Here is a 26,673-nt window from a genome sequence, read left to right as displayed (position 1 = left end):
CCACAATTAATTTCCTTCAGAATGTTGTGCATTGATAATTTGTCACATCTAGAGGTTCAGTTACTTTACAGCAATTGTTTTTAATTTAATCATAATTTGATTTGTGAAATGAAAGCATAAAAACTAGAAACTACTATTTTTCCGGAATTTCGAAGTGAAAATACAATTATTGAGTTTTTCTGAAAAAAAATATTAGGTCCATTTTTGCTATAAAAAATTGTCATTTTCACACATATTAATTTTATTTGAATCGAATATAAATGGAAAATTTATTTACGCTATACAAAGAGTGTAAGTAAGAATTATTCTACGCGTTTTGTAGCCTGTACTCGTACAATACTATTATTGTATTTTACTCTCCTGTAAGATTTACATTCTTTGACTAAATATCCTTTTGCTTCGTGATACTAATATATTTACAGGCTATTTTTCACTTTCGCATCTCGTAATATCGACAAAAAAAAAGATCAATAAAATTTAATTATTATAAAAACTAGATAATGAAGTAAAAAAAATTAAAATTCGAATTCCAAAATCAGTGTCTTATTTCCATGGTATTTTATTGTGTACAAGGCAATTCAATTTTAATTGGTGAATTCAATTCAATAATTTCAGCTACATCATTGGAAAATGGCTCAAAAAGTAGTAAATTAGATATATAAAAATAGAGAACATTGTTGAGAAATACAGTTGTTTTTACTTGATTTAGTGTTAAAATTATGTTAATAGTGTTAAAATTGTGTTAATAGTTTTAAAATTGACCTTGGGGTGAGCAATCTTTGAAGGTGATTGAGAAGGGGCGTTAAAAGTCATTCTGCTCCAGGTTTCGCTACGCCATTGTATATGAAAGCTATATTTCAGAGTTTGTTTGTTGCTCTGGGCCGATCGTTATATCATTTCATCACAATATCTGTGATTTTCGAGTTTTGAGCCAGGAATAATTTCAAACACTAAGGTTCGACTCACTGAAGTCAAATCCGTCCTCAAATTCTATTCTTTTAGCCGGCCGATCATCTATACGATAACTTTATATAGGAAGGATATAAAAACTTGAAATTTTCAAGGTAGGTTTGGATGTCATTTAATTCTTTTTTATGTTAATCTTCAAATTGCAGATTTGATCAAGATGAAAATGCGTTTGGGTGTAGAATGATAATACAAAGCCTCGTACGAAATTCCATAGGAAATATCGAAAAAAATTCACTCAATATATTCGTGATTGAAAAACCTACAGTTGAGGCTTTAAATGTTGATATGAGATAATGATATCAGATACATACGAAATTTCAAGCTGATTACTCCATCAAACCCATAGGAAATTCAAGAAAAATGTTGGAAAAGAAATACCCAATACTTTTCGTTGATTTTGAGATTTAAAGAATAATCATTTCAAACTTCGTGCACAATATCGAATAGTTAGCGTCGGCAGAATCATAGAAAATTGAAGTATATGTGGAATATCAAAAAAATCTTATATTTCAATGAAAACACATCTGAAATTTTGCATAGAAAATTCAAACAAAATTTAAAAAAAAATTGAAGAACACACTGAGTTTGGAGCTTTTAAGATTTTAAAATTTCACCATTGGATACAACATAATATGGCTTTATACAGTTATGTGGTCTCCAAGGGTACAATTATTGGCGCATGCATGAACGAATCACGACTTCACTTCAAGTGATTTCTTCATTTTTTCAAATAAGTTAAATTAATCGTGAACTATATGTGACCTCTTCAGCACTCGAAGAATTTAGGACAATCTCTTCGATCAGTTTTCTTGAATAATCAATTCCCAATATTTTCTTTGACTGACGGTAAATCAGAAAGAAGTAATGAAGTAGCAGAAATGTATAAGCAAGACGAAGTAGTAACGCTATTTCATTATCAATTTGAAAACTCCAGTATTTCAACAATATAGTCTATGTTCACACGTTCCTACTCAATACATTTGATATCTTTGGGCAAAATTAAATTGATTTGTTAGTCTAGTCGTCAATTATTCCATTCAATTAGAATGTCTGCTATATTATAGGTAAAATGCTAATAACTTCGAAATTCTCTTGAGGATACCATGAATTAATGACATAATTCAAAATTTATCCGATCACTCGAAGGGTCAACATTTCATAATTTCATTAATCAACAATATTCTTTTATATAAGGTGTTATAAAAAGAAATCCATTATTTTTGTATGAAAAACAAGGATTTAATTACCATAGTTATAATGATCCGATTCAAGTCTTATATGTGCCCTTTTGTTAGATAACGATTTTGAAAGTAAAATCATTATGCAGCTCTCATAGAAACCCTTGTCCTTATCAGCAAAAAACCAGTCGATTTTCACAAGCCTCTGTTAAAGCGAATTTTTCACCAGCAAAATTATTCGGCATGGACAGGAACATATTGTAATTACTGATGCCAGGTCCAGACTATAAGGTGTATGCATATAAAAACCTCCCAACCAAGCTCTCGGAACTTCTGGCGATTCACTATCGATGTGTGTGGAATACAATTCCTCTCCTATTGGCCAAAGTTTGCCGCTTCTGGGTGATTGTTTCCTTCAGATGCTCTAATTGTTGACAGTACAGTTCCAAGTTAACAGTTCTGCTGTAGGGGAGCAGCCCATAGTAAATAATTCCCTTCCAATCCCACCAAACACACAGCAAAACCTTCCTGGCCATCAATTCTAGCTTGCCCACCGTTTCAGCCGGTTCACCGCGTTTCGACCACGACCGTTTTCGCTTGACATTGTCGTAAGTGATCCACTTTTCATCAGCAATCACAAAACGCTTTGAAAATGGGTCGATTTTGTTGTGATCCAGCAGCTATTCGCAGATGGAAATTCGATCCATGAATTTTTTTGCGTTAACTCGTGTGGTACCCATACGCCTAGCTTCTTTTTGAGACCAAATGGTTCCAAACGGTTGTTTCTTGTTCTCTTTTCTGACAAACTAACAAGAGTTATATTCATTTTTGACTACCTTCTTTTGTTTTCGAGCAAAAATTGGAAAAATGACGATATGAAAAAACATTTATATCCCCGCTAATACTGATGATAGACTTCTGAAATTAAAACATCATAGAGGCGCTTCATAACGAATCCAGTGGTGTGCTCGTCTTTTTGACAGGATTTTTGATTATGAAGCTATGACCCAAAGTTATGTTTTTTAAAATGGAAACACTACATGTGCCCCGTCAGCAGTCCCACCATCACCCGAAGCTCGGCTCGTGACAGCTTCAAGAGCTTTTTGGCGTAGGTAGGTGAATACATCATTATTAGCGAAAATATAAATGTTTTTCGATATCGCCATTTTTACAATTTTCGAAAACAAAAGAAGGTGGCCAAAAGTGAATACAACCCTAGTCAGTTTCTCAGAAAAGGAGACCGAGAAGGGGGTATCAGTTGTTAATGGCCTTGTGTATTAGTAGAATTGGTATTGGCTAGAACTGATGTAGCGGAATTATACAGGGTGATTGAAAATTCAGAATCAAGATTACAGGGGCCCATTTTTCAGGTCAAAATAAGACTTTTTCTCCATAAACAAGTGTTCGTAAACACTTCGTTACCGAACTACACGGCGTTGAAATTTCAATATTTTTCTTCATAGCTTTAGTTTTTGAGATAAGTGAGATAGTGAATCAACGTTCATATTAACTCAAAATATATTGAAATATATACCTAAATATATCAGAATTTCAGAAAACAAACTTCAAGCGCATCAAACGACGTGAAACAACTGATGACACTAAAAGAGCAAAAGTTGCCAAACCTTAGATTTGAGCAGGTACATACAGAAAATAATAAATATTCTGCTTATTATAAATCCGACAATTAGGAAAAATATCGGATTCCAAATATTAAAATTTGCATATTTAATCGGGAATCACTCAAATATATATATATTTAATTCAATATACTATACATAACGATGTAGTAAAATTGTAAATTTGTAAATCCGACAACGTAATCTAACCATATTGGGGACATGTAAAAATTGCGTATACTCCCTCTATCTATGTTTATCACTCTTTGGCTCCAATAATCTAATAATCAGTATGTAGCGAATAGCGGCATAGGAGAAAAGAATCGACTCTAACAAAAAGGTGAGACGCAGAATGTTTACACCTCGTGACCAGAGGCCCAATCAACCGATGTTCAGATTGGTTGAGAATATTGAACCAATCGATCATTGAATCATTAAACCACTTGATTTGACTTCCCTTTTCGTTGAAATTCAAACATCTCATTGTCATGTGACATGAGGCTCAATATTTTTCTCTTTGATGTTGGAGTCAATGATCTGCACTGCACGACCGCTCAAGGGTACATTTATGTATTATTAGATCATTGATCTGTTCTCTGTATAATATTCTTTTACTGTTCAATTGTCATCATAATAATAGCAATATACCTAAATCGAACATTGAATTTCAATAAGGATTATGATAAAAACGCAACATCTATTTTGTAAAATACATAATAAGTGTTTTTCAATCGAGTATTCCTGAATTCTATTATTTCTGAAAAGCTCATATATTAATCTAGCGATTAATTAACCTCGATCATTAATCGAATTAATCAATGAACCAGTTGATTGCATAATAATTACATATTCAATGAACAAAACGGATACTGAAAACTATTGAATTATTACCTGATAATGTTTGATCTATTTCCAAACTTATAATAAATCGATTGATAAAATTTGGAATATACGTGTAGCAGGTCCAGACTTTTATCTCGCATAGAAATGTGTCATACGACTAGATATTTTCGTAAAGTACAAACACCTATCGAATCGTCGCGGAAAACAGATGTTACAACGTAAAAAATATCGGTTATTTTTAAAACTAATTCTTAGAATTTCGCATTTGGCAATGAACTGGGAGAAAATTTCTCGGTGATAAAAAATGCTATGATTTCTACGCAAATTTTCACCCACTTATATCTTCTAGTTTATTTTATTCAGTATTCGTAAAATCGAAACTCAATTCTATAAAATTCATTAGCTCTAAGCTTTTTTCGAAATTTGGAAAGAGGAGCTCGATAAAATTCAAACCATATATTTTGGGGTGCTGAAAATCAACACATAATTATCAGAAAAGCACAATCCATTAGAGAATTCAATAGATGCATCAACCAACCGTCCAGGGGTGCATTTCAATAAGGTCTCTCGCGTACGAAAATAGTAAATATTGCAGAATCGAAAACCATAAAAAGAGAATACCGATGGATTATCATAGCAAAAAAAAAAAAAAAATTGAGGAATTAAATTAATTGAGGAAGAAAATATCACATGTTATATTTTTGTGTTATCTGAAATCATAGTGCGTATATTAATTCGTTATAAAAGCAACAACTCAACAAGCACATTGTTACCTTTCCTCCCCGTCAATAACAGGAAATCTTGAATAATGAAAAATAAATTTCTAATTAGTGAACTGTCGTCATTATAATATTCGGAATATATGAAAACTTTAAGCTTACCTATTTCTCGATGCCTGAAGAACATTTATGTCCGTTGTATTGCCAGTGGAATTCAATGGTTTTTGTTCGTTTTCCACGTTATTTTCCCCATCTACAGGCTGATCGCCCTGCATAGTATCGTATAGATCGGCGGTTTTCTTCAAGTTTATCTCGAATCCACCGTTTTTTTTCCTGATGCTTAAAGGTTGGTCCTTCAAGAGTGGATTCTTCGTAGTATTATAGTACATGGTGTCAAGGTATTTGAGGATGATGTCTTCTACCTCCCTTGTGGTAAACTCGCGTGTTTTCACAGACGCACATTCAGAAAATTTAAGGAAAACACTGATTAAAGTCAAAACTATCACGACTGATTCTTTCAGGATCAACATTTCGATTTTTTTCGTGTTCACAAGAATTATGCACTTTTAGCGGTGGTTTTTTTTTTCTAGTTGATAGATCGTCCGTAGGAAACCCCAACAATATTCTGAAATGAAGGAAATAATGAGGGTTCAAAATTATTTTGTGGGCAGCGATAATTTTTGGTGATTTAGAACGAACTAAATTGCGATTACGTTGATTGTCGGATTGGACAAATTGAATGTAGCGCGTTGTTCAAATTCTGTGGATGAAGTTGTTTTGTCTTGAATAGAGTGAGCTTGGCTTAGAACGTCATCTACAATATATATAGTAAGGTATGAATTTGATGGTGGAGTTGTTGAAGATAGAGACCGAGTAGTTGAGAAATCCCCAATCCAGTATTATTGAAGGAGAATTGGTACAATTTTGACAAAAAAAAATTGTTGGCTTCCTTATTTACGATCACGTCTTTTTATTATTCTTTTATTTTCCGTCATTCACACAAAATGATTATAAGAAGAACTTTTGTTTTAAAACCAACAATATTGAATTGCGCATTCTTCGATTTTGATTTTTAAATTTTTTGAACAAATTTCGGATTTATATCCCCTTTTCTTCAAAATTTGTTTATTGAGATGAAACTTGGAAATGAAGATCAATTATCAACTGATTTGGTTGATTCGGTCAAAATTTCTTAACTTTAAACCTGTTAGGAGTAGAACTCAAGCATAACAAATTTTTAACTGGGTCCTAGCATCCCAACATAAATTTCGAATGTTATTTCACATCCTTTAATAGTCTCATTACTATAAATATTTCAAAATTATATTTCTCTCCTCCAAGATCAGTGAAACAAAAGGATCAAATACAAACATCAACTTATCTCCATATATATTTTTTTTCGTAATCATTCGAAAGAAAATTGCTAACCCATTTTCACACCTTTTTGTAAAATAGAAAAAAAAGGGTCAAATCTGAAGTAAAATAATTACTGAATTGAAAAATGACGTTGGCTATGGATGGGCTGATGTACAGACGAGTGTACAGACATCTGACATATTTATACAAAGTTCGATTGATTTGGAAATAGTAAATCTTCATATTTTGTTGATTTTTCATGCTGCTATCAAAATTTTCACGAAGCAAAACAAAAGTTCTTCTTATAATCCAAAGGAATTTATCATAGAAATTTTCATCATTGATTTTTTTATGCTGCTATCAAAATTTTCACTAAGCAAAACAAAAGTTCTTATAATTCAAAGGAATTTATCATAGAAATTTTCATCATTGATTTTTTCATGCTGCTATCAAAATTTTCACTAAGCAAAACAATTTCTCATAGCAACTTTCATCATTGCAACCAATAAACACATTTATCTGCATTGTTCGTTTTTCGGTTAGTCATTGGTTTGGTTTTAAATCATAAAACTTAGAATTGCTGATGCATAGGTAGGATAATACAGAATATAATACTTCTAATCGGTTTTTATAATACCTGTAAATTTGGAGTTGAAATTTTTAATTTGAGTTTCAATAATTTGAGAACAAACTTCATTTTTTTGTTGATTTTTATTTTCTCTCATTGAACTTTTCTCTGAGCAGAACAAAATATGTTAAAACCCAACAGAATGTCTGAAAAACCCCCGAACATTCATTATTGAAATTAATAAACATATATTTGTTTACAGTGTTTTGTTTTTCGGTTACTCATTGGAATAATTTGAAACCATACAACAAAAAAATTCTTCCGCGTAATTTCTAGAACTATTTTAAGTTTAAGAACGTGTGGAATGTAAAATTCAATAAGCAAACTATGCGAATTCTGCACTGTGCTTAATTATTCTCATTTATCTACCAGAATGTATTAATTCGTATGGAAGAATCAATAAATATCACGCTACACCTGTAGCGAATCCGTGGTTAAAAGTTACTTCGGAGCAATTTAACAATCTTTTTTATTTCAAATCATTCCATCTAAAGTGAATGAAGAACGAAATACAGCATCTTGATGAAAAGCCTAATTAGAAATTGTGACCTATAAAAAAATTCACAATTCTCACGATTTTTGGATTTCTTACATCTTTTGAGCGCTCGTTCTCTGAACAGATCATTTCGTTACGATCTCAGTAATTTTCAATTTTTTGAGCCAAGAATGTTTCTAGAGTGGAATAGGAGTTCCATAAATATGACCGTTTGAATTTTGTTTTCCTCTTGATTTTGAAACGGTAGATTCTATCGAGATGAAAATTTGCTTTTTTGGTTTTAAACTTCGTGCAAAATTTTGTATTGACCTATGAAATCAGAGAAAATGCTAGAAAAATATCGAACAAAAATTACCCAATATTTCCGTGTTAAAAGATCCAATCGATTTAAGATTTTCCGTGTATAATAATTTCAAGATTCGTGCATTATTTCATGTATATTATGTCGCCAGATCAGAAAAAAAAATTCAAAACCAAATATTGAAAAAAATTATGAGGAAAGCAGTCTTAAAGGAAGGAGCTTTTAAGTGCTTCTCCATTCATACGCCAACTACACCCATGGAAATACCTGTACATATACAGTTATGTGGTCTTCAAGAGCGCAAGTGCCGCATAAATAAACGACCACCCAAAAGCTCATGTCTTCATATCGGTGCTGTCCCCATTTTTCCTCAAACAAATTATTATATAAACTAAAACTCTATTAACCAAATATGGATTTCATTCAGATTTCATTTAGTGCCGTATTTCAAAACGTGAAATTAATTCAAAAAGAAAAATACACACGAATCATGTGTCGATATTAGATCTTTCAATTTCCTGTTCAATTCGTCAAAACAATATATTTATCGACTTGGAAAATTGATGCCGTCTATAACATACTACGATTATTTACAATTGTACCGAATTCTTACGATGGGGTCACATGGTTTTCTATTTCATCAAAGACGCAGTTATTTAAAAATTAGAAAAGAATGGCTAAATTAAATTTGCGGAGCAAATAGAATTCACAGGTAGATAAAAGTTGATCGGTTTCCACCCACATAAAGACAATTATTTCAGAACAATCTGTCGAAATCATACCCGCAAGGGAAAATCTTTTTTTTTATCAACACTTAAAAAACCATATTTGTGTACCTATATAATTTTTATTATTGGAGATAACGCATCCTCAGAATCATCCAAGGAAAATCTGAAAAATCTGTTTATAAATCTATTCGTAATTTTCGGATTGAAATATGGAATTGTGTAGAATCCAAAAATCGAATAAAAATCTGCCCGTCCACCATCCAAAGTTTATCTCACAATTATAAGATCCATGAAATTCAAAATTCATAATCAAAAAATTGAAATTGGAAAATTGACGACCTGCAATGATGAAATGAAAAATCATGTAGATAGATAGGTGTTAGTAGATTAGGGGAATACAAATATGTAATAACTAACTATATTTCCCGAGGTTGGAGAGTTGATAAGTTGACAACCAAGGTAGATAATGTATTAATATTTCTCGTTTTGTAATCCAAATTTTTTTTTGGTTGGAACAATATTGTTCTGAAAGTGGGATTGTAAATTTCTGAATTTATCGGATTGGTAGAGTTGGTCAAGAGGGAATACCACCACGTGTCTTCATCGTGATCTGTCAATATTTGCCAAGAGGAGGAGGGACTAAAATAATGTGCGATTGAATGATCAGTTGGAGTTAGGAATATCCAGGGAATATCCAAATAGTTCTTACTTTCGTCGAAAAAAGTATTTCACGAGTCTTTTTAAAAAGGTTCACAATGTTTTACCTCTTTTGTAATAATTTTTCCTAGGATTTTCTTTACGAGATTTTTTTTTAAATACAGCAGTGCTTCGTAGGAATACCATATTATCAATTCTTTTGCGGAAAACAAAAGTTAACGAAATCATTTTTTTTCTTCATTTGCAAATTGAAAATATTGAACTACTACGCACAATGTAGATTATTGATTAAAGAATTATATGAAACCCCATTAAAATAGGTGATTTATAAAAATGAATATCTCTTATTTTATTTTGACTCAGGAGCGTAGAGGTGTTTCCCTTTACTTAGATGATTCAATTTTCGCATCTTGTCATGAATAGCGAAAGCACCTGAATTTTTGCACATATCCTAACTAACTAACACTAAAGCATATGAAGATTTTCAGGAGTTGGGAAGGAAATATTTAGCGAACGGTGTTGACGAAAAGTTTTTCTAGGGTTTTTTGAAGTTTGGTATGATTCTCGATATTTTCGATTTATTCTATCTATAATCGCAAAAATATCCACCAAACGTAGCAGCCAAAATTATCGATGCTGAGGTCAATGATACATTTGAAGAAAAAAACTGGTGCTCGATGAAGTGGAAGCAAGTTTGTGAAGAATGAATAAAGAATACGTTACTAAAAAAAAATCAGAAATGTTGTCCCAAAAACTGCTCAACAAAATTCTTTACTCCTAATAAAAAACAGTTCATTTCTTCTTTCAGATATACTAACTGACAAATAAGCTGCAACTCCCAGAAGGAGCTGTTCAAATTTTAGCTATGAGTAAATGATTGAAATTTGGAGAAAAAAGGAAGGGTTCACAATTTTTTCCGCTACCTACTCGTTTTCGATTTTGGGTATCATCAAACCACGCTTGACAACATCTCATAACAGGAGTTGTGTTTCTGTTCGTACGGATTGCATTTCTCGAAATGACAACCCCGCCTCCAGTAGAAGCATATTGGTCTTCGACCTCTTTCAAATTCACTAAGCTGGTGATAAACCGCGTACACGTGCTCTAGGCATTTCAACAACAACTAAACATCGACTTTGGATCTCCTCGAACAGCTGGTTTGTTGTAAAATTTAAAAAACCTGCAAAAAACGACTACAATATTTAAGTAACAAAAATTGTCTACATGAAAAAACCTTCACGATTTTGTCTCCAAATTAAGTCATTTACACCTTGCTATACCATCTATGTTTTACCAAAAAAAAATTCAAAATGTAAACAGCTCCTTCTGGGTTTTGCAGTTTCTTTGTCATTCAGTATACATGGAGTGTCAGATCCTTAATTTTGAAGGTCGCCTTAATTATGGAAATCTTTGGCGCCTGGAGAACGACGAACGAATTGTTCTCTTCCGATCTCGAAGATCGGTGATAGTAATTAGCGTGCCAAAGACGAAGAATGATGTAAATAGGAAGTTTACACTTATTGATAAAGGTGCTGCTCATTTGGTGAATATTTGGCGTTATGTCCGCAAGGCATTTTAGGTTTTTCAAGGCTTATCCAAAGTAGAAGTGTACTCTTCAGCTTCTAGGCAAAATACCTTTGAAAAGATTCTGAGTAAGGTTGCTGAATGGTTGAGTTCGGTAGGGCCTGCGTTAGGGGTAAAACAGTGAAGTGACCGTTTCAGGCGCCTCTATTTGAGGGGCTGCAATTCGGCCCGATGTGCTGGCTGCCAGTTCATATTTCATCTTTGATTCTTAAAAACAATATTAGGTTGTTTTACTTCACTGCGTTTGTCAATATTCCTTGCAATAACAATTTACAAGTCGCCTATATAATAAATAACCAACCAAAAGTATATGACGCCAAAACAAAATCACTGGTGTGTTAAAACAATTCGTTTACCATATGGTAAACAATATAGTAAACCATATGGTAAACCAAGCTTACACATATGTGTAAGCTTGGTTCATGACATTCAAAATCTACCAGCACTTATAGCTGAAGCCATTTATTGACAAACAGAAGGAATTCTATTGCGCACCTAATTAAAAAAAAAACTTTTTATAGTGGAACATGAAGTTTCATATTTTCGAGAAACTTGAGAAATAGGTGTGTTATGTCATGCGGTAATTAGGGCGATATTGTTTCAATCAGAAAAAATGTAATGATTTGTTATTGCAATGTCATCCATGTCAATTTTCACCTAATATCAAATAATACGGGTTTCAATCGGTAAAACATGATAATTATAAAAAAATTAAAATGATCCAAATTCTTCTGATGAGTTCTAAGAAATATTGTTAATCAAATTCTGAGCCATCTTATAACTTACGAAATATTCAGAAGAGATCAAGTTTTTCTTCGCGATAATTTATCAAAAATGCATACCTATAACATTTTAAATTTCAGGATTTGCTGATGATATGAATGTTTTCATTTTTTTTACATATAATTCTTTTCCAATTTCAAATTATTATTTTTCACGGCTAACAGAAAACGCTACAATTGACATTCTTTGAAATTCAACAAGGAAATACTTCTAATCTCTTCTAAAATTTTCAGTTTTGGTCAGTTGAAAATTTCGAAACTAAATACGAAATTCGAATATTCTTCACGAATCATAATATTTTATATGAGAGGAAAAATGGAACGAGTGGAAAGTGTGAATATTTTATCGATCTACTTTGTCCTATTCAAAAAACTCAAAAAAAAATTAACATTATGTTGACTACTCTACGGTTCAGTAAGTTATTCTTCATTTGAAACGATGCATTTATTATTTTCATTATAAAATTAAAAAATCGTTCGATTTCTCATGTAAAAAAATAGTAAAGTTTAAGATAACAAACTCAACCAAACATACCTTTAATAAATTCCTCGGATTGAACACTCGAGAATAACACCCTAACACTTGACAGTATAGAAACCATTTAACTCAATCAAAATATCCTCGTTGATATTTATACTATGTCCATATACTTACATCAACGAGGCTTGTATATGATTACCATTTTTGAATCTTATATCAAATCCTGAAAACAAGAATAAAATGAGTCCCACAAATAATATCAATGTTTCCCATTTAAGATACAGAAATAAGTTTTCGTTGATGAATTTGAATTAGGAAAAAATTATCGCATTATGATTTAATGCCTTAGGAATAAAGTTTTGAACAGTTCGACTCCATTGATAACGGATTCGTGATCGAATTCTGTTCTGTACGACCTTCCATAAACTCAATAGCTTTTGAATGAAAGCAAAATCTGACTAGGGGTTCCGTTAATATGGTCGTTCAAAATTTTGTTTTCTAATAATTTCAAAACTATCAATCGAAATAAAATGTTACATCCAGATGTGAAATAGTTATTTCAGGCTTCATGCATGCCTAATTGTATGTGAATCACGTCCCAAAACCAGTGAAAATCCAAGCAGAATCTCGAAAAAAATTACCCTATATTTCCTTACACGAAACCAATTAAATCAAAACTTTGCAAGCAAATAAACATAAAAATAACATTTTCAGGCTTAATGCATTTCGAGTTGATCATTCCATCAGAATCAGAAAAAAATTTTGAGTGAAGATATAAAATAACAATTTCCAACTCATCACATTATTGGAAACCATAGAAAATTCTAGGAAAATATTGATGAAGAAATATACAATTTTTCCGAGACAACAGATACGATCTGGTTGAGATATTACGTGTACCTATCTATACAGGGTAGCCAACGAAAGCTTAACACCTCTATTTTCAGACTTTGAAATGAAAATGTAGAAAATCGCTCGGAACAATCAATTTTTGATTCGGGGGGGAACAACTTTTCTGCTTTTTTCATTCCCGTGCTCAACCCCCTAAAGAGTTGAGCACAACCCTTTATCAAAGGGATTGTAAATTTGTAGTAAATTAAAATGGTGTATTCTATAGAAGAAAGGATGGATACGATAAAAATTTTTTTTTTAATAACGACTATGCGCGAACAACAGCGGCTATATTTAAAGAACGACCTGGAAAAAATGTTTCCGCTTGTGTGCAACTGGTTGCCAAATTTGAAGCTACTGGTTCAGTCGGAAACAAAAAGAGGGTGCATGAAAGAGACGAAGCAGGGCGCCACGTCCCTGGCTTCGGTCATGCAATGGATCCGACCTTGTGTACTAGGAAATTGTCCGATGTATTTCATCCACAACAATCATGAGAATCATGAAACAACATAAATTCCACCCTTATAAGATACAATTGGTTCAGGAACTGAAAGAGGATGATCCCGATCGCAGACTTCAGCTCTGTGAAGTGGTCAGTGAAATGATTAACCGTAATCACAACTACATGTTCAATATCTGTTTTTCGGACGAGTGTTCATTTTACGGCATTGTAAACCGGCTTTTTGTTTACATTCTCCGTTTACCTGAATTTTGGGATTTATTCAAAATGTAAGTATTCAGTTGAATAAATTTGTTCTATAAACAAACGAATACTATCGGGTCCAATTATTTCAATTTTGACAAGTGTCACTTCAGTTCAGACAATTATATTCTAAAGTCTATAGTAAAGCTATATGGTTCGCCATTTTTAGGCTAATTTGATCGAATTGTCACCACTGTGTTTTATTAAGTCACTCTAGTCATAATTCGTTAATAGCGCTACCTACAGTTGAGTTGACTCTCAAAATTGGCGAAACAAAATCTAATCAGTGCATATACCAGGTTTTTAGACTTCATAGTCGAAACTTTGCGGTTGCTGTGGTAACATTTCGAGATAGATGAAAACGAGCTTAAGATTTCGGCTTCAGAAAAGAGATGGAAAAGGCATCTCTATCTATTTTATTACCCCGAGGTGGGAGTGAATATTTTTTATAAAAACCTAAAAAAAGTATCATATATAGTGCAGCAAGGGGGGAAAGTCCAACTTTTCACGCGAGTGTGGAAGTTTGTGGCACGAGCCTGAAAGGCGAGTGCGGCAAACACACGAACGAGAACAGGACTTTCTCCACATGTTGCACACTATACTTTTCCTACAACTGCACAAATTTCAATAATTCAAGTAATGGACTTGATTCAAATCAAAATGGCCTTCGTTGACATCAGTATGTGCTTATTTATTGCGTTTCCATAGAAACGACTCAATAGCCCAATTTATTGGTCTACCAAGCGAAGTGTGGGCAAAGCACAGTATAGAAACTCATATACTGTGGGCAAAGTGCCGTGAGAAATAATATTTCTCACACTCCACAGTATGAGCAATACATAGTTTTGAAATTGAGTAAGCTATGAAGAATACGTTACTTTTCAGAGCAGTTGTAGGAAAACATGATTTTATGATTTATTTATTATTTTTGACATGATACAAATTATTTGATCTTGTTAAGTGACAACCGAAGACTTGCATAATATCTTCAAGTACACTAGGACCGTCTGAACGTTTCCTGAGTCGAACTGTTTATTTGAAGTTGGACAGTAATTTTCTCAGATATTTCCAGTCTGTTGGTCTATCGGAATGCCTCGCATGGAATAAACTAATTATCAGATGGAAAACAATTGCGTTGAGCTACCCCAAATATCAGAATAGCATCAGACTTTTGTTAACGAAAGATGAAGCAAGCGAACAAATGAATAATATTTTTGTATTTCCCATATCTTCAACATTCGTACTCATTAACAGGAAAAATAAGATACAACGGATAAATCTTCCTGAACAGCAGCAATGTGTACCTAGTCTGCCAACATAAAAAAAAAAATTTAAATTTCTGTAGAAATTGAGAAACTTCTTAGAAATTTTATGAAAGATTTACATTTCTAGGATCAATATCGATAGCCTGTAAATCAAAAATGTATATTGCGTCATAAGTAATATGTTGAGGATATTTGAAATAATAAGTCTTCTTTATTTACACAAAATTACAAAACTCTGAAAATGATGCTCTCCCATAAATAACACTAGAAGTATCTACTCTGAAAGTCAAAATAAATATCAGGACTAGAGCAATTGAAAGTTGAAAGAGCCTTCGAACAAGTCTGGCAGAAGAACTAGCCTATAATATGCTGGCAGCCTATACTAACAAAATCTGCAGAATAATAAGAAATTACCTAAGAGTCCTTCTATGTCAAAATAGATGGCGCAATATCTACAAATAGACTATTATTATTAAGTAATTGTAAAATAGGCAGCGTGTGCTCCAAGGGTCAGTTCTAGGACCACTGCTCTACAACATATATACATCTGAAGAGTCCAGAGAAAAAACCCGTAATCGACATTTTCGGGTGGAATCAGGTTTGAAGTGCCTTCTAAAGGTTTTAAGGGTGAAAATATGACGACGCACTAGAAGATATAGAGACGAATGATTCGTTAAAAAAAATCAAATAAATAGCAAAGAGAGCCAACCAAATCTAAAAATAGATGGAGAAGAGATAAAATAGGAAAGTGAAGTATCTAGGTGTAACGCTAGATAATAGACTCACAAAGAAAAACGATATAAAATACGCGTTGGGTAAAACCGTCAGCAATGAGCAGTCTTTAGTCACTTATGGTAGAAAAGAGTCAAGTGAACCAAAAAACCCAAACTGTAAATGATTAACTGTAAAGTTATCAACTAACATATGCATGCGCAGCATGGGGCTACCTAGCCAAAAGTCATATCAAGATAAAAGCGACAGAAAATAAAATTGTAAGAGGTGCTAGAGATCTAGAGTTAGAACCTCTGATGTCAACCTATCACGAAAGACCAACTACGGAAGAACAATGAACAATGAGCAAAATTCTATTTCAAATAAAAAAGAAGATACTCTCCTATGAACCACATAGGTCAACAACAAAACCTCAAGACAAACTTTGTGATAGAGTTATATAAAAAAAGTTAGATGGCCGGAACCTTAGCTTTAGCATAGTATAAGGAATCCTTTCCTTATACTATGGCTTTAGTGAGGTAGGTTGTGTTCTTCAAACGCAGACTCCAACACTGATCGACTACAATAAAGTAGTTCATCCATGAAGATCCCTACTGATTTATCAAAAATAAAAAACTCAGTTTTAGAAATTCTAGCAGATTAGACTTCTGACAACTATTACCATTAGAATTTCTGAACTTGATCTTTCACTGATTTAAAATTTGACTTAATCAAAAAACATACACCATACACAAAGGGCAATGTCAATATAATAAATTGAACATCCACAATGCAACAGATAAAATTTTAAATGAGGTATATCTACTTTACGGACGCACGATATAGCCTTCAAGAAATTGAGTTTTTTGGTTTTATTTTCATGCTTTAATATTCATTCATAAAGTTAGGTGAATTAATAAAGTTTAGCAACCAGTTCTCCATTCAAGAATAACTCTTGATGTTTCAGCACAATGTAAGCTTTTCTTTGTCGGCTAATAGGAAATTAATTTTTATTTTTAAATTCTAATAGTCTTCGATTTATTTTGAGATTTAATTTTTAGAATTGTTATGTCACGGAGTTTAGATCCGAGTTTAAAGTATCATTCACCAGCTGCAAAGGTGTAAAATTTCTATTATAAAAATGAGAAAATAGCATTTATCGGAAGAGAATTTCGAGCATATTGTATCTTACAAAACTGATAAAACTAATCAATCTCTCATTTTTTCCAAGTTCCTGTAATTAATTCTAACCAATTTGATCCCAACTAGTCATGACCCTGTGATCTGAAATTTCTATAAACAGCTATTTTACATGTCTAGACGGGTCTCAAGTCAGGTCACCACCCATATGAATAAATTCCAAGCTTTCTTTGGGGATCTCGATAGGGTCCATATTAAATTAAGCACATGTTTTGGTATTAGATGTCGTATACCTGTTTTACAATTGTAATAAATAAAACTTCGCCGAACACAATTAGTTTCACAAATGTGCCGATCTTCAAACGTAAAATTGTAAATTCTCAACTCTAGACTACAACATAAATATTTAAATGTTTACGCGTATTTCCTAAAGACAAACCTTGAAGCGCACATTCTTATCGTAGAGCAAACAGCTCAAAGGCTACGTAGTAAGGGTACTGGAATCAGAATAAACCCCAACAAGGAGGTAGATATTTTTTTCTGGGGAAGTTTAACAAAAAAAAATGTCATCATGCTCATAAACTAATTCTGAAATTTTATATTTTAGGAAGTCTTGGGGGAGGTTCATTATCAGAGTCGCTGTCAGAGCTGCCATTGAAAAATTTTTTTTTTCATGTTTGAGGCACCGCTGACGTATAATCCACCATGCTATAGCCAGCTGATTGTATTTTTTCGTCTAGGTATTGGGTTAGCTACAATTTGACAAATTTTCAGTCCGGGAGGAAATGACTGAATGTATTTTTTTTCTTCGTGTTTGGGGGGCTGCCGCCGCTCTCCCCCCAGCAGAGTCGCAGCTGACGTTCACGAGGCTTTTTATTACTATTACCTGATGGATTCTACTAATTACCGTTTTAGAGGAACTTGGTCATGTACAGGGTGTTTCCTAAACATGCGGCAAAAATTCAGGGGGTTGTTCCTTGGACTATTTTAAGCATGTTTTGTCCTTGGATGATTTTTGAAAAACCTCTTTGTTTCGAAGATACAGGGCGAACAACATTTTTCATATTTTTAAAATTAATAATAGTTTAAATAAAAATGCGTACCGCACTGTGTTTACTAAGTAGGTACAATTTATTTTTAAATTTGTTTAACAACATTCCAATTACTAAAAACGGCCAGTTTTTTGACTAAAAGTTTATACCACTCCAGTAGAAAATGTGGAAGACTTGCGAAATCGGATCATTGCTGGGTGTAACTTAATAAGAAATGATCCTGGTGTTTTTGAAAGGGTTCGGCAGTCAATGAGGAGAAGATTGGATGCTTGTATGCTGGCTAGAGGTGGTCATTTTCAACAGTTTTTGTAGGTTGAGTTGAATTTTCATGTAATTTTTCATAATAAAATGTTATTATCTGAAATTTTGTTTCCCCTATATCTTCGAAACAAATAGGTTTTTCAAAAATCATCAAACGACAAAATATTCTTAGAATAGTCCAAGGAACAACCCCCTGAATTTTTGCCGCATGTTTAGGAAACACCCTGTATATCTGTTACTGGCTCCCGGACTATTACTCATCCAAAAAAATTGTTTTTCATCAGTAAAACGTGCTTACAGTTCTGTATATCATTCTCATTCGGTCGCAAGCAAGAAAGGTTGCTTCGACTTGGTAACCATAACATATTTTCATACTTACCAGATATTCCTAAACGTTGCTAAGCTACAGAAACTATTAAGTCAATAAACACAAATCTGACATTTTACTGGAATACGTCCACGATGTCTTTGAAAGATATAGAAGTGCACGATGAGGAATTCAACAATTTTATGATGAAAGTCACTGAAGTCCAAAAAATAGTCCAGAAGCTGGCCTCGACAGATGAAAATGAACAAGCAATTGGTAACGCAGAAGCTAAGAAATACCTTGGTGAAAACGAGGAAAAAGAGGAAATTATTGACGTGGACAACTTAAAATTGAAAGTGAAATGTGATAGAACTCTTATCAACAAAAAAGCATTCGAAGAAATGTCTTCAAATGATCAATCAACAATGTCACAAGGTTAGTTGAAAAGAGTTTGAATATTTAAAGTTGTCATGAAATTTCCAGGAGTATTCATGAAAGAAGTAGAAAAGGATGCTGATAGAAGATACCAAGATAGAAAGATAAGGCAAGAAAAAATGGAAACTTTGAAGAAACAGGCTACCCTAGCTTTTAATAGAGAAGATTTTGTGAAGGCCCTCTCTTGTTACAACAAGGCAAGATATTGAAACATGCGCACATTTATTGTTTATTAATTGTTTTCACCCTCAAGTTCATAATAACTCATTTCAGGCTTTAGACCTGGTGAAGGATAATCACAACTTATTTCTAAACAGAGGTTTCACCTACATAAAACTGAAACTATATGAAAAAGCTCTTTCAGACATTGATAGAGCACTGTATTTAAATGAGAATTCGTTGAAAGGATATTTACTGAAAGCTAAAATATTCTTTTTAACCAACAATAAGACTGACATGGATAGAGTATTACAAGAAGCAAAAGAGAGACATCCCAAAAAAGTAGATTTTATTGACGGTAGGCGTATATACATTTATACCATCATCAAGAAATTATTTCATTTTTCGCTTTCAGGTTATTTACAAGATATCAATGAACAATGAGAGATTTCGTTCTGTGTACGAAATAATTAAGCGAATACCTATAAATTTTGACATGAAGCATACTTTATTATTATTCTTCATTCAATTCACAAACAAAAAAGGATGCTCTAAACTAAGTATTTATTACCTATTGTTTTTATCATTTTATCATAAAAAATTTCATCAGTAATTTTTCAAGCTGTTTTATTTTATGCTTGTTCCTGGGGAACAGAGGGCTATTTTTTCGCCCAGTTGTGTCAGTGATTTTTCGAATTTTTAGCAAAGAGTTATCTCAACCGATTGGGTTGGATGAAGAATTTGCAGTCATGATAACTCCCGAATGGGAGTTATCATGACGGCAAAAAGCAGAATGTGCTTGAGACTTGAAATTATTAGGGCAGGTTCAGGGTCCGAATATCTCAGTAAAGTTTGGGAGTTCAACCCATATGAATTTTTCTCAATAATTGAAAAATACCCATCCACAGATCTAAAATTTAGAAATCAGTTGCAAAAAAGTGGTACAAAATTTTGTAAGGACCTCATCATAAGGAAAAATTTTTTTTCTACAACTGTGCCTGAATGAACTGATGTCCCGCATTGTTTTTGTTTGTTCGATTAAAAAGCTAGAAACCATCATACCATCGTTGTTTTTCAGTTTCTGTGTTCTATGATACCGAACACAGCGTGCACAATCGAAAACAACGGGTAAGTTTATACCGATGATGAATGCAAAAATCACAGATGGCAAATAAGGAGTGATGCCGAGAAAGCGGATAGATAAAGGAAAATAATAAACCTCGAATACGAGCTAGGAGTGTAATAAAAATACTCATCTTGAAACCAATAATAAACTCATAAACCGTAAAAAAAAAGGGTGAAATTTTTTTCTGACTTGTCGATTTCAAAGGAAAGTAAAATGTTTTTTATTGGTTCATTTTATGGAGAAATTTTCGTTCTTCGTCTTTGCGAGTTTTCTAAAACTTTATATTTGGAAAATCTTGGAGGGGGGAATAATTGCCCCCATTACCCCCTCATTTCTACGCCCTTGGTCCCAAATCCGTGCCAATAATATTATTGTCAAATACGTGACTATTTCTCTGAACGGTAGGAAATGTCACCAGAATCGATTTTTCTATAGAATGATGATGATGTCAACAAATTTCTAAATGATTACATTCCGATTCGGCATTAAATCAGACCAAATTACCTACTTCTTGGAAGATAAATGGAAAGTTTGGAATAATTAACATAATTTATTATTAGGTTTTTCTTTTCATTTTTCTTAGAAGCTTTTAGAAATTGATAGCAATGTCACCAAGGGCGTAGCAATGGGGGGTACAGGGGGTAATTAACCCCCCCCCCACAGCTTCTCAAAATATTAAATTTTAGAATTCTCTCAAAGACTCAGAACGAACGGCAGCAAAAAATCCAACCCTTTCACGGCTAATGAGTTGATTATAGCTATCAAGATGTTTACATTTATTGCACTACCAGCACGTCTATGTCCGAGGTTTATTATTTTCCTCTATCCACCCGCTTTGTCGGCGTCCCCCCTTGTTTTGCCATCTGTGATTTTTGTATTCGTCATCAGTATACACTTACCGTTGTTATCGGTTTTTGGTATAATTTCCATCACAAAATTTTAGGTATTACTGCAGTTATCAAAGAACTGAACTGAACCCAAATTATGCGCATCGAAAAATTGTCTGTGTTGTGTTTTACAATTCAATGTGTTTCATTCAAATTGCAATTTATTTGTGAAGACATCAGTTTTGAATTTACTATACAGGGTGTTCCTGAATTGGAGGTACAAACGAAAACGACAGATTCCTCGGATCATTTTAAGGTCCTATAACATGGGTCCGCAAACGATTTGATTTCGAGATTCGTATGTTAAATTTCAAGTTTTTTCTCATAGCACCTTACCTCCACAAGATATTCAACTTAAATTTGGCATAGATATTCCAATTTAAAGTTTTCATCATGTGATACGCTAATTTTGAATACAAATCTACAGGGTGGTATCTGATCTGGTAACTACTGGTAGTTTAGATAATTGTTCTTGTCAAACAAATCTCCAGTAGGTAATCCCTCAGAAAAATTCAAATTATTATACGATTCAGAAAGCTATGATAAATAAAATTAATTAAAAGTGTTGGTACCTACTTATATACCCAATTTGTCGAAAAGATTCATTAAACTGTTATAAGCATGACAAAAAAGTAAACCCTGTAACTCAAAAAACACCCTGTATCTCAAAAACGAAGCGTTTGCGGGCCCATGTATAGGACATTTTATTCTTTAAATTATTCAAGAAGTCTCTCATTTTTCTTCGTACCTCCAATTTAGGAACATCCTGTATAAGGTAAGAACAGTCGAATCGGCAATCAAAAAAATGCTATTATTTCAATTAATTTTTGGATCGAACTTCGTTATGAAACCTTTTTTTCTCACGTTACAGATATGAATAAACGTTGCCGTCAAACATTTTTTTTTTCGATTACCTCTTCCCATAAAAAAAAGATCTACGCCGTACTCTACTCACATATTTACAAATAATAGATCATTATGATTTATTCTTTGGAGGAAAACATCTTATCTTCTATATCAATTGAAATTCTTCCTATGTTTTACTACCAAAAATTGGATATTAACAATTTGGGGAATGTAATCCCCGCAGTACCCGCGTAAGGCTAGATACCTAACTGACGTAAAAAGAATCTATAGCTCAAAACACCAGCGATAAGTCTCGGAACTGGACTGATAACACGGTAATGACCCATGCGAGAAACAGGACAACGATTTCAAATACAAAGACACCACAAAGAAAACAACGATGGAGGAAAAAGTTAATAAGAGCAGCCACCTGGAATATAATGTCTTGGAACAGAAAAAATACAGAGATTCTGAGACCAAACGCAAAGGTTAAGGCAGCATTCAAGTTCGTAGTTACGTTTTCGTGTACAGTGGTGTCTCACAGGGATCAGGGGCAACTGCTGCAGTAGGAATACTGCTATCTGATAGATACAAGCAGTCTATTGAGAATATACACTACATTAACGAAAGACTGTTAGAGGTAGCACTGAATACTGAGACTGGTAGGCTGCATCTTTTCAGCGTGTATGCCCCGGACATTAGTAAGCCCAAAGAAGAAACAGCTCAATTCTATGAAACTCTAGAAGACGAAATATCCATGATACCACAGAATGAACGAATTTTAATAATGGGGGACCGGAACGCCAGAATCGGAAACAATGTGGTCCAAGGAGTGAAACACCACTTTAACGATGAACATCTCAACGAGAACAGAAAGGCTCTGGTAGACCTTTGTGATCGTCACAATATCAGAATAAATAACACATTCTTTAGGCATAAATCACAACATAAGATCACGTGGCAGAACTCGCGGGGACAGAGCTCAACAATAGATTATATTCTATCGAACCGAGCCATACATGCAACCCAGATATTGGATGTGAGAAGTTTAACATCAGCCAACATAGGCTCTGATCATTTCTTGGCCCTCTGCAAGCTGCGTATTTACATACAAAAGAAGAAACTCTCTTTAAGCCCCGAAAAAGAAAAATGGAACATAGAATCTCTTAACGACCCGTCAACCAGGGAACTCTACCAAACTCGATTATATAAAAAAATTGAAAGCAACTCCATCCTGGAAGAGGACGACGTCGAAAACTCGTGGAATAAAATACAGTTGAACGTTCTGACTGCAGCCAATGAAACCATCGGGAGGAGAACAGTCAATACAAACAAACAATCAAACTAAACAATGGTTTTCACCCGAAATCAAGAAACTAGCAAAACGAAACGCATATCTACGATACATAAGTAATAGAACACCAGAGGAACGACAACACTATATTCAAATAAGAAACAGAGTGAACAGAGAAATTAGAAACATCAAGTGGGAATACTGGGAGAGATTCTCTTCAGAAATGGAACATGACTTATACGGCGCGCAGAAGGAAATCTGGAGAATGCTAAAGAGGAGAAGGTTAGACTTGAACGAATATGTACAAACACAAAAAATTGACGAAAATACCTTGAAGAATTACATCAGAAACCTATACAATTCTGATTAGGACACCCCACCTGTAGACGACGAAGGAAACCATGACAAAGTGAAAGTAACTGCTGAAATGACTGCTGAAGTAGCGAGAAAATTAAAAAATAGAAAAGCTCCCGGATTGTATGATATTCCAAATGTACTTGTGGGTTGTGGTCCTTATATTGTGACGAACAAGTAGTTCACGGCCAAGAACAAATAAGGAAAATAACAGAAAAGGATAAACACTTATTCAATTCATTTCAACCCACTAAGAATGTATGAAGAAGATGATATTTTATCTTATCGATTTTAATGCCCGCCACTCACGAAGCGTTTTTTCGAGCGTTTAGTAGCAAGCGTTCAAGAGATTCCAGTCGGGCAGTCAAGTTCATTCTCTGATTTACAGTCGTGCGGCCGTATCCCGAGCTGCCCGACTGGAATCTCTTGAACGCTTGCTACCAAACGCTCGAAAAAACGCTTCGTGAGTGGCGGGCATTAAAATCGATAAGACAAAATATCATCAAATGATCACTTGGTTCGTTGCGGCTCGGTCGCAGGTACTTTTTCGCCGGTCTTGGGAACAGATGTTGGAATCTTCGCTCTTCTCGGAGGTAATTCGGTGCAAGAGCTGCACATATGTTGTAGATGTAGATTCTTTGAGACTGGTCTGAACTCAATTGAATTCTTCGCCCTGAAATTCCGATTCAGGACGTTTTCGATTCGACCGTAAGCAAAACCTTTCTACAGATCCCTTAGGGGTGTGGTTTTGATCATTCTAAGTTTGTACACCGAATTCTTCCGTTAATAGGATTTCCGTTCGAAATTTATATTTTCGAGGGAATTGATGGATTTCCGTACAAACTCATAAAGTATGGCGAAGTCTGTCTTATGGAACGACTGGAAAGATACCAAGTAACTAGAAGAAAAGCATCACCGTTCCCATATTCAAAAAGGGCGACAAAAGAGTTCCAGAAAATTATAGAGGTACCTATAACATTGCTCAGTTCGGTGATGAAACTCTTCACCAAAATCTATGATCTACAGATACATGAATATATCAGAGGAACAGCAGGGGTTCAGGAGGAACAGGTCAACAACGGATTCCATCTTCATATTGAGGCAAATAACGGAAAAGTCGATAGAATACGGAAAACCCGCTTTCCTCTGCTTTATAGATCTCACCAAGGCCTTCGACAAAGTAGGACTCAAGGATGTCATGAAAATTCTAAAGGATAAACAGCTACCAACACCTATAATAGAAATTGTGAAACAACTCAACACTAACACCTCTACACATATATCTGTAAACCAACATCTAACTGAAGAAATTCGAACTCCTTCGGGTATGGGCAGGGATATTCACTAAGCCCCTCACTTTTCAATATCATAATGGACCAAATAATATATGGCATCAAGAATTCTGGAATGGGATATAGACTAAGCACAGGGGCTATAAAGATCATTTGCTACGCCGATGATGCGGTGATCTTGGCTGAATTCTTCCTAAAAGCATGCAAATATCGATCACAAAAACAAAATCAATAGTCACAAGCAAAGGACCAAAACGATGCAAGCTTCTCTTTGCAGACCAACCTATAGAACAAGTTATGTCGTTCAGTTATCTTGACGTGGAGATATCCTCGAACCCAGATAGAACACACGAGATTTGTAAACAGGCAGATAAAGCATGCAGGGTTGCCGGTGCACTTCGCGACGTCATATTCAACAATAAACATATGAGTAAACATTCGAAAGCCAGGATCTACAAAACTTGTGTTCGACCCATTATGACGTACGGCATAGAAACTCGAGCGCATAACAAGAAAACAAAGTCCATCCTAAGAACGACTGAAATGAAGATACTGAGAACCATATCTGATGGGTACACGCTGAGAGATAGGAAGAGGAACACAGCCATCCGAGAGGAATGCCAGACTCGGGACATATTTAAATGGGGAAGAAACGACCACGTCAGCAGAATGGACGCAGGCAGAATTGCTAGGATAGCCCGAGACGGAATCCCAGGTACCAGAAGACCAATCGGCAGACCCCCTAAGCGCTAGAAAGACTCCTGGATATCTACATCCACCGAGGACTAAAGTGGAATTTACAAGTCCTAGGCTTAAATTAAGAAGAAGAAAAATCAATTTGTATAACCTTCAGTGTCTAAAGATGAACTGGAAATTACTGCGTTAATGGCAGACAGGGCTCCAACCAATCAAAACTCTGACGAGCATTATCGTCAATGTTTTATATAAAGTACCAGATTTTAACAGAGCACGCCATCTCGTATTAGCTTTGCGAATATCCATTGCTAATGCAACTGCATTCGTAGTGTTGGTTTGCACAAGGTGTTAGTTTGTTCATTGTATCCAGTCCAAACTCCAAGTAGTGGCTGGATGTCACCACAATTCTTCATGAAAACTTTGGAACATGCAGTGAATCAAACAAATAGCATCAAACGAGATCATGGGCAACCAGGAATGTCATTGTTCATTGGAGTACATTTTAGGTTTATGCCAGGTGTGTGTGATGGCATAATAATAACATAGTGTGAATGATACTATGATAATAGTAATGTTTTCCCCACATTGTTCGCATCGTCTACAGCCACTTTATGTCTCTTTATTAAGACCTTTTCAAAGGAAATTATAAAATAGCCTTTAATGGACTCTGGATATAATTATGAACCCTGAAAAAATCATAAGTATAGGAGTCTGATTTCAAAAAACAGGAATATTTCCTTTGGCAGAAACGTATTTACAGATGAAGATTTTTGACCCATTTTCTATCACTGATAGACCACCTCTAATGTCCAGTTCCTATGTCATGACCCTATAAATTTCGAATCGCCTCAACAGACTTAAGAACCCTCTACAGTCTACTTCATCTGTTATCTCTGAGCAACCCACTTTCAAT

The 26,673-nt window shown here is 34.2% G+C and overlaps 4 protein-coding genes across 7 annotated transcripts in view; 3 read left to right on the top strand and 1 right to left on the bottom strand.

Moving 5' to 3' along the window:
• LOC123676230 overlaps positions 1–6,121 on the bottom strand; it is a 34,841-nt gene extending 28,720 nt beyond the window's left edge. For 3 of the 4 annotated variants that reach the window (XM_045612005.1, XM_045612006.1, XM_045612008.1), the window contains exons 1-2: positions 5,491–6,121; positions 5,383–5,409 (exon numbers count right to left, since the gene is read on the bottom strand). In XM_045612005.1, coding sequence (XP_045467961.1) covers positions 5,383–5,409; positions 5,491–5,858 — 395 coding nt within the window. In that variant the 5' untranslated portion in view covers positions 5,859–6,121. The remainder of the gene's footprint in view (positions 1–5,382; positions 5,410–5,490) is intronic. The other variant, XM_045612007.1, reaches the window with a different exon arrangement.
• Positions 6,122–18,746: 12,625 nt separating this feature from the next.
• LOC123675526 (dnaJ homolog subfamily C member 7 homolog) lies at positions 18,747–19,800 on the top strand. The gene is made up of 4 exons (XM_045610891.1): positions 18,747–19,106; positions 19,155–19,303; positions 19,380–19,623; positions 19,681–19,800. Exons 1-4 carry the CDS (start codon positions 18,827–18,829, stop codon positions 19,707–19,709), a joined length of 702 nt encoding a protein of 233 aa, XP_045466847.1. The 5' UTR covers positions 18,747–18,826; the 3' UTR covers positions 19,710–19,800.
• A 3,111-nt stretch (positions 19,801–22,911) lies between these two features.
• On the top strand, positions 22,912–23,472 carry LOC123675284 (craniofacial development protein 2-like). The gene has a single exon (XM_045610628.1). It carries the CDS (start codon positions 22,912–22,914, stop codon positions 23,470–23,472), a length of 561 nt encoding a protein of 186 aa, XP_045466584.1.
• Positions 23,473–25,265: 1,793 nt separating this feature from the next.
• LOC123675283 lies at positions 25,266–25,817 on the top strand. The gene has a single exon (XM_045610627.1). The coding sequence runs from the start codon at positions 25,266–25,268 to the stop codon at positions 25,815–25,817; it is 552 nt and encodes a 183-aa protein (XP_045466583.1).
• Positions 25,818–26,673: the final 856 nt, after the last annotated feature.

The sequence above is a fragment of the Harmonia axyridis genome, chromosome 3 (assembly GCF_914767665.1).
Source record: "Harmonia axyridis chromosome 3, icHarAxyr1.1, whole genome shotgun sequence".
Lineage (NCBI taxonomy): Eukaryota > Metazoa > Arthropoda > Insecta > Coleoptera > Coccinellidae > Harmonia > Harmonia axyridis.
The sequence above is the reverse complement of the archived record's forward strand: the minus strand, read 5'-3'. Positions and strand labels throughout refer to the sequence as shown.

Bases quoted from the DNA above. Each gene is read 5' to 3' on its own strand.
- LOC123675526 (XM_045610891.1), top strand. From the start codon at position 18,827: ATGTCTTTGAAAGATATAGAAGTGCACGATGAGGAATTCAACAATTTT. The intron at 19,107-19,154 runs GTTAGTTGAAAA...TGAAATTTCCAG, and splicing joins TCAATCAACAATGTCACAAG to GAGTATTCATGAAAGAAGTA. The intron at 19,304-19,379 runs GCAAGATATTGA...AACTCATTTCAG, and splicing joins CCCTCTCTTGTTACAACAAG to GCTTTAGACCTGGTGAAGGA.
- LOC123675284 (XM_045610628.1), top strand. From the start codon at position 22,912: ATGGGGGACCGGAACGCCAGAATCGGAAACAATGTGGTCCAAGGAGTG.
- LOC123675283 (XM_045610627.1), top strand. From the start codon at position 25,266: ATGCAAATATCGATCACAAAAACAAAATCAATAGTCACAAGCAAAGGA.